This window comes from Frankliniella occidentalis, unplaced genomic scaffold, assembly GCF_000697945.3.
Source record: "Frankliniella occidentalis isolate FOCC.00 unplaced genomic scaffold, Focc_3.1 Scaffold97, whole genome shotgun sequence".
Lineage (NCBI taxonomy): Eukaryota > Metazoa > Arthropoda > Insecta > Thysanoptera > Thripidae > Frankliniella > Frankliniella occidentalis.
In genome coordinates, this window is record NW_026267226.1 from 951,777 (window position 1) to 958,097 (window position 6,321).

The following is a 6,321-nucleotide window of genomic DNA, read 5'->3' on the forward strand; positions in this document are numbered from 1 at the left end:
GAACGTTTTCGGTCAATTTAGAGTTTCGGTGTAACTTCCCCATCCCTTGGGAGTACGCCGAACAAGTTGTTTTTGCGACCAGTACTCTCAATATTTTTAACCGCTCTGCTCGAAGGCACCGTGCTCCCGGGGGTGGCTCGCAGTACCCTCTCCTTTCCTCGTCCTCTCTTGTGTCAATGCGGTGTGCGCGTGCGCGTAGAACAGACAGAGAGGGGGGCGGGGGAAGGGGCAAGAGTGGAGAGGGGTAACTCTGCAAGTGAAGTGGACTATTTCAAATTCAAGTCTCCTAAACTACGAAGAAATATCTTAGTTACTCTAAGTAATCAGCATCACCTTAATAAGTAACACTGGGTGTACCTTTTAACAAGATTCTCTGGCGTTGTCCCTCAATTTATTTTTATTTTGAACGCTAAAAGCGCCGCCGAATGTAGGTTGGGTTGGACCCCAATGATGTAGACCAAAGGTGTTTATAAGTCTATTTGTTTTGCTCTTGCTAGATACGCCCATAAAAATGCGACACTTTGCTATCCTATTGCTTCGCCGCCATATCTCAACATTAGGTACAAACTTGGTTTGGTCAAGGAAATTTGAGCTCCCCAAGAAGTTTTTGTGTGGACCAACAAGACGAATGGTTCAAACTTGTGCTGTGAAGTTTAAGAGTAATAATGAATCATTTAATACTGAAGCAGACGATGAAGACGAAGAGAAAGAAAAAATCCGTAAAGAGGCTATGCAATCAGCGCTGTCCACTCAGACATATTTCAATTCTAAACATAGAAATAAAGAAACATTTGAGGTGATGTTGGAAATTTACGAGAAGACTAATCCAACAAAAAGGGGTGTGGTTGAGTTCATCTTTGCTGCTAGAAAACACCTGGTTGGATATAATGTTCAATATGACCTTGACATTTATAAGAAATTAATTCAGTTATTGCCGGAGGACAAATATGTGACTCAAAATGCATGGCAATCAGAATTTTCGCATTATCCTAAACAACAAGATTGCATTGTAAGATTGTTAGATGATATGGAAAAAAGAGGTACTTCCAGCATACTAATATTTTACATGAGTAAAGGTGTTTTGCATTATTTTACCCTCATCTCTTTTAAGGTCTCTGTGCGGATAATCATATGATTGAATTATTGATCAAGAGGTTTGGTGAAAAAAGTAATCCAGTTAGAAAATGTTATCGTCAAATATACTGGACACCAAAGCTAAGGAAAGCAAACCCATGGCCTGTTCCATTTCCACCTATTTCAGACCCTTTCTTGATAGCAAAGTTGGCTATTGAAAGGATTTGCACTGTTGATCCTCAATCAGTGGTTTCTGTGTGGCAGGTAATTTCTTAATAAAAAAAGTTAACCAATTGATACCTCTTTGTATTACGTAACATGCACTGTTTTCTGTTGTAGAGTAAATCTGTGCCAGAAGCTCTTGATGAAACTTATATTGTCAGTGGACAGAGCCCAACACAGCAAGAGCTTTTGGCTAAACTGCCAAGAGATGAAACTATTTTTGTTGAAGGACCTCTTGACCTGTGGTTTGGGAGAGCCCGAATAAATTATTTTATGCTCAGATCTGATCGAACTAAACTTTATGAGCCACAAGATCCAGATGGTATGTAATATTATCCTAGAACTATGTGGTACGTGGATGTTGAAATGAGCAGGAGTACCAAGTATTCTACAATTTGATGTGTAATTTGTTTTCAGATATATCAAACTTCAAAATACCTTTTCTTTTTGAACCCTCTGCTGTTGTTGAAGCGCCATCAGTTCATGAACAAGAAGATGGTACAATACTGGCTGTGTGTGCTACAGGTACTTCTAGTCGTGATTCTGTTCTCTCATGGATTCGCCTGTTAGAAACCAATGGGAACCCTGCATTAGCAGAGATTCCTGTTGTATTTTCTTTAAGGGCCCCAAGAGCAGATGTTGCTCCTATCGATAAGGATGGACCGGTTACTGGGGATGAAGGAGAAAAGCTGGCAGACAAATAGATTGATAAATAATGAATAAAATTCAATTATTTATGTAACAAACGATTTTTAATGATGCTCTTTTATATGAAAATAGTCACAAAAGACTGACATTTTATAGGACAGGTCTAAAATTTGAATGTGGGAGCGAAACAAAGTCATTGGAATAAGTATTCTTGAGAAAGATGACATTTCTTTTCTACAAGTGCCATTTAGAGAAAGATGAAATTTCTTCTCGTACAAGCCGTATGGCATGATATTAAATAGGGAATGAAAATCAGTCCACTGACATGCCACTACCTTGTGCAATTGTCAGTACAAGATCCTTAAAAACTTTGGAAGCTGGACTGTTAGGTTTTACAGATATACAGCTCTTTCCTTTTTCTCCACACTCTCCCAGAGATGGGTCAATAGGTATACTTCCCAAGAAAGGAATGTTATTGAGATTTGCCAAAGATTTTCCTCCTCCTGAAGAAAATATATTGGTGCATTCCTGAAATCAGAAACAAAAGACAAGCTTAAAACTACTGTAAGTCTTGGAAATACAAATTAATAATGATGAATGATAAGGAACTTACCGAACAAACAGGACAAACAAAGCCACTTAGGTTCTCTAGAACTCCAAGGACTGGGATGTTTGCTTTTTTACAAAAGGAGAGCTCTTTCATACAGTCTTCTACCGACACAGCTTGTGAGGTTGTGACTAAAAGTGCTCCGTCACATGGTAAATCTCTAAAATATCATGCAGATTTTAAGAAAAGAAAAAAAAGTAAAAGTGTACAACAATACACCAATTTCACAAATCCAGAGATGACATCAAAACTGCTGGTGGCTTACTTCAGATTCTCCATCACAGTAATATGTTCATCAGAAGTACCGGGTGGAGTGTCAATTACTAAGAAGTCTATGTCTTGCCAGTATACATCAGTAAGAAATTGCTTTATCATAGCTGTAAAAGTAAAACATGAAACAGAATGAAGCCAACAACAATGAATGAATGAATACAACACAGATAGCTTGAAAGCATGCATACCGTTTTTCTTGGGTCCTCTCCAAACTACACTGGCATCCCTATCTTTCAGGAGAAATCCAATAGACATAACAGCTAATTTCTGATCAGAATCTGCATAAACTGGAACCCACCTTATAAACACACACATTTAAGACATCAAAAAACTAATCAGTACAATCAAAATAAATTTAAAAATCTGATGAAACACATGTTTATATAGTTACCCTTCATCACACTTGTGCACATCCCGATCCTCTAATTGAAGTAGATAAGGCACACTTGGACCACATAAATCAACATCTAGTAATCCGACCTTCAAAGCAAAACAGAATAAGGAGAAAAATTAGTTGATTGTGCATAGTTTTATACATCCGTTTTGTATTTAAACAGTTCAGGAGGCACTTTTCAGAAAAACCAACAGAAAGGGTAAGAGACTGTAAATAAAATGATCTATTTAATAAGAAGGCATAAACGGCAACATAAACACCAGGAAAACACAGGTCATACAAAACTGTTGCAACTACAAAATTTAATTCCAGCAGAAAGAATATTGTGCAACATATAACCAAAACCACTCACTTTAAAACCAGCTTCTTTCAAAGCTAAAGCTAGCTGTGTGCTAACTGTAGATTTTCCTACTCCTCCCTTCCCGGACAAAACCAGGATAATATGTTTTACACCTGACAGCACGGACATATTGAAAAGTCAAGTTAAAAAACATAAACACATGCTAAGCTAAAAACAACCCTCTTTGCTGCCACAGTTCGTTTCGTTTGCATCACATTAGTATTGGTATAGAGTACGTGCAATATGCGAAATATTGAGATACTGAAGTATGAAAAGAGTCGACGTTTGAGTACCACATCAGCCAGCACCTATAAAGAGATATTGGGGCATTCCAGAACTTCCTTTCTACTTTTCCGCTGAATGCGTGTTTTAAATCAGCCCCTACAAATATATTCAATGAATTATATTCATTTGTCGGACAGTATTTCGTGAATGGGCTTTCAAAAACACAATTTATCTTGTACGTTCCTCATTCCCAGTTTGAATTGCCGCGCCTCGACGCCGTTGTCACAGATCTAAACAGAGGTTAGGCTCTTTAATATATCTTGATCAAAAGCAATCCTCGAGTATTTCCTCGGTCCTCGGTTTAAACACATAGGAGATCTTAACCATAAAATTCACGTTTTTTGGTACCGAGGGTTAATACAACTTAAAACTCCGACTTGCGTCTTCTGCTGTACTCAGAAAGTTATCTGTCGTTTCACCGGCAGTGACTCGGTCCAAACATAACGGATCGCTATTGCACGAACTCTATAGCGATTCGAGCAGAGATTTGTAGCAAGGCTGTTCCGAGAGATGGCGATGGCGCTGTGGAGGGGCATTGAGGGGCATTCGAAAGTTCCCCGAAAGCGTTCTTTCACCACCAGCTGTCACTACCCCTCTCACCCGCTTTCGGTCTGTGCCTCAGTTCTATCCATCCTGGGAGTGGATATCCTAGAGTTCTCTCCAAAATGAACGCTGAACGCTAATGATAGCGCCTGCCATGCCTTGGATAGGGCAACTTTCGGACAGAACGTGGTGAGGGAATTCCCATCCACTCGTTCATTCGGCAGTACCAAGGCTGCAATTATCATGAATCAAATTACTGCCAACTATGCAATCAGCGCTGTCCACTCAGACATTTAAATATTTAACTGGGTTCATTTTGCAGATTATTCTGGGCAGCTCTCAACACACCGAGAAGGCGGACGCGTACTCCGGGCTGGTCCCATGGATTGGAGAGGGCCTACTCACAAGTAATGGTGAGCCAACGTATAAGTAAACACAAATATTCTTCACAAATAAGACCGTCAAACATCATTTTGAAATTAAAAATTCCGCGCCAATTTTGACCTTGACCGTTTCCAAATGGAGCCCTGCAGCGAGCGAGCAGAACGAGCCAACACTATGATTTGAGGGTGCACCAAAAGTGCACGCCCTTAAACAGGTGACATTTAGTTTAGAGACAGACATACCAGCTGCTGCGAATGCGAGGGAGACACAAGAGGTTTATCCTCGTTCGTCCGGTAAACCGTCGCGAGACTTTTGAAACCTCTTACTACCTCTCACCACTTTTCTGAAACGAGCATCCTGGGTCACTCGCTGCAGGTCTTTGCTAAGGGTTTGTCCAGAAAAGACGTCCGTTTTCCTCAGATTCATTCGGCACGTTTCGGGGGCTTGGCGCCTGCGAGGCTCGGGGTAGGCCACCCCGCAGTACCCGCATGCACTGCAGGCAAGATGTTGCCTACCTACAAGGCGCTATGAAGGGTTCCGTGACTGCGAATGACGGGCGTACTTCCTGAATGAGCCCTATTTTACTCCCTGTACCGTCAATATGCCGGTGTTCTTCGTGACTTGTTTATTGCGCATGCGCAACTTAGCGCACTCGGTACGGTAGGCAACCCACTGCACGTAGCCTTCCTTGCAGGTTTCGGCAGCCGGGGTCTTATGGGAAAAACTTAGTCGGCCATTATATCCTTTTCTATTTCTATTATTCATCCTTTGCCTTATTATTGCAGGGAACAAATGGCGCAGTCACAGAAAACTTCTGACCCCCACTTTCCACCTCCGTTTTCTGAAGCATTTTGATCTCATGTTGACATCATTTTGATGTCAAAATGATGTTAAAATGACATCAAAATGACCCCCTTGACGTCATATGACATCACTTTGACTTTTTTCTGTTCACCGGGAAGCGTCTTCGTGAAGAAACTTCTGGAGAACAAGAGGCCCGTCGAAGTGCACTCGTTCCTCAGCCTCTGCACTTTGGACATCATTTGTAGTCAGTAACACGAGCTAAAACCATTTAGATGGAAACTAAAAAAAATGGCAAAATTCTAAAAATTCCACCTCCATTTGTCTCTTTAGAAACTGCTATGGGAACCAAAGGCGCAGAACAACAAGACATCACCTTACTTACGTAAACGCCGTGCACACGTAGGCCCCCATTTCAAGTAACTGTGGAGTGCACAAGGGACTCTTCTGCTGTTAAGGACAATTTTTTGTCACAGGGCCCTGGGGTCCTTCACGAAACGAACTAAGAAGCCCTGGCTGCACCCTGATATCCTCTGGAACCCGAGCAGTGACGGCAAAAAGCTCAACAGTGCAGTCAGTCACTGTGCTCCACAAGTACTATCGACACGACGTGAGTAGACTAACGGGGCTGTCAAAATAAGATACGGTTTGGCCGACCGACCGACCGACCGTCAACCTCGGAACGACCAGGACGACTGATATATCGTGTTTGGGGGTTTTCTCGCACGCTGAGTCCAAATCTGGTAGTGC

At 41.5% G+C, this 6,321-nt stretch overlaps 3 protein-coding genes across 3 annotated transcripts in view; 2 read left to right on the forward strand and 1 right to left on the reverse strand.

Annotated features, from left to right (window-relative positions):
* Nucleotides 1-6,321, forward strand: part of LOC113205356 (uncharacterized) — a 24,362-nt gene that overhangs the window by 12,710 nt on the left and 5,331 nt on the right. The gene's annotated exons all lie outside the window — the stretch shown is intronic.
* Nucleotides 209-2,042, forward strand: LOC113205357 (evolutionarily conserved signaling intermediate in Toll pathway, mitochondrial). The gene is made up of 5 exons (XM_026420944.2): nucleotides 209-319; nucleotides 498-1,040; nucleotides 1,112-1,338; nucleotides 1,414-1,618; nucleotides 1,714-2,042. Exons 2-5 carry the CDS (start codon nucleotides 512-514, stop codon nucleotides 1,998-2,000), a joined length of 1,248 nt encoding a protein of 415 aa, XP_026276729.1. The 5' UTR covers nucleotides 209-319; nucleotides 498-511; the 3' UTR covers nucleotides 2,001-2,042.
* On the reverse strand, nucleotides 2,027-3,782 carry LOC113205358 (cytosolic Fe-S cluster assembly factor NUBP2 homolog). Its single transcript, XM_026420946.2, has 6 exons — nucleotides 3,571-3,782; nucleotides 3,216-3,304; nucleotides 3,013-3,122; nucleotides 2,817-2,928; nucleotides 2,558-2,711; nucleotides 2,027-2,472 (listed from the first exon to the last, which is right to left on the reverse strand). Exons 1-6 carry the CDS (start codon nucleotides 3,685-3,687, stop codon nucleotides 2,257-2,259), a joined length of 798 nt encoding a protein of 265 aa, XP_026276731.1. The 5' UTR covers nucleotides 3,688-3,782; the 3' UTR covers nucleotides 2,027-2,256.

Bases quoted from the DNA above. Each gene is read 5' to 3' on its own strand.
- LOC113205357 (XM_026420944.2), top strand. From the start codon at position 512: ATGCGACACTTTGCTATCCTATTGCTTCGCCGCCATATCTCAACATTA. The intron at 1,339-1,413 runs GTAATTTCTTAA...TTTCTGTTGTAG, and splicing joins CAGTGGTTTCTGTGTGGCAG to AGTAAATCTGTGCCAGAAGC. The intron at 1,619-1,713 runs GTATGTAATATT...ATTTGTTTTCAG, and splicing joins TGAGCCACAAGATCCAGATG to ATATATCAAACTTCAAAATA.
- LOC113205358 (XM_026420946.2), bottom strand. From the start codon at position 3,687: ATGTCCGTGCTGTCAGGTGTAAAACATATTATCCTGGTTTTGTCCGGG. The intron at 2,712-2,816 runs GTAAGCCACCAG...ATGATATTTTAG, and splicing joins ACTGTGATGGAGAATCTGAA to AGATTTACCATGTGACGGAG. The intron at 2,473-2,557 runs GTAAGTTCCTTA...TTCTGATTTCAG, and splicing joins TTGTTTGTCCTGTTTGTTCG to GAATGCACCAATATATTTTC.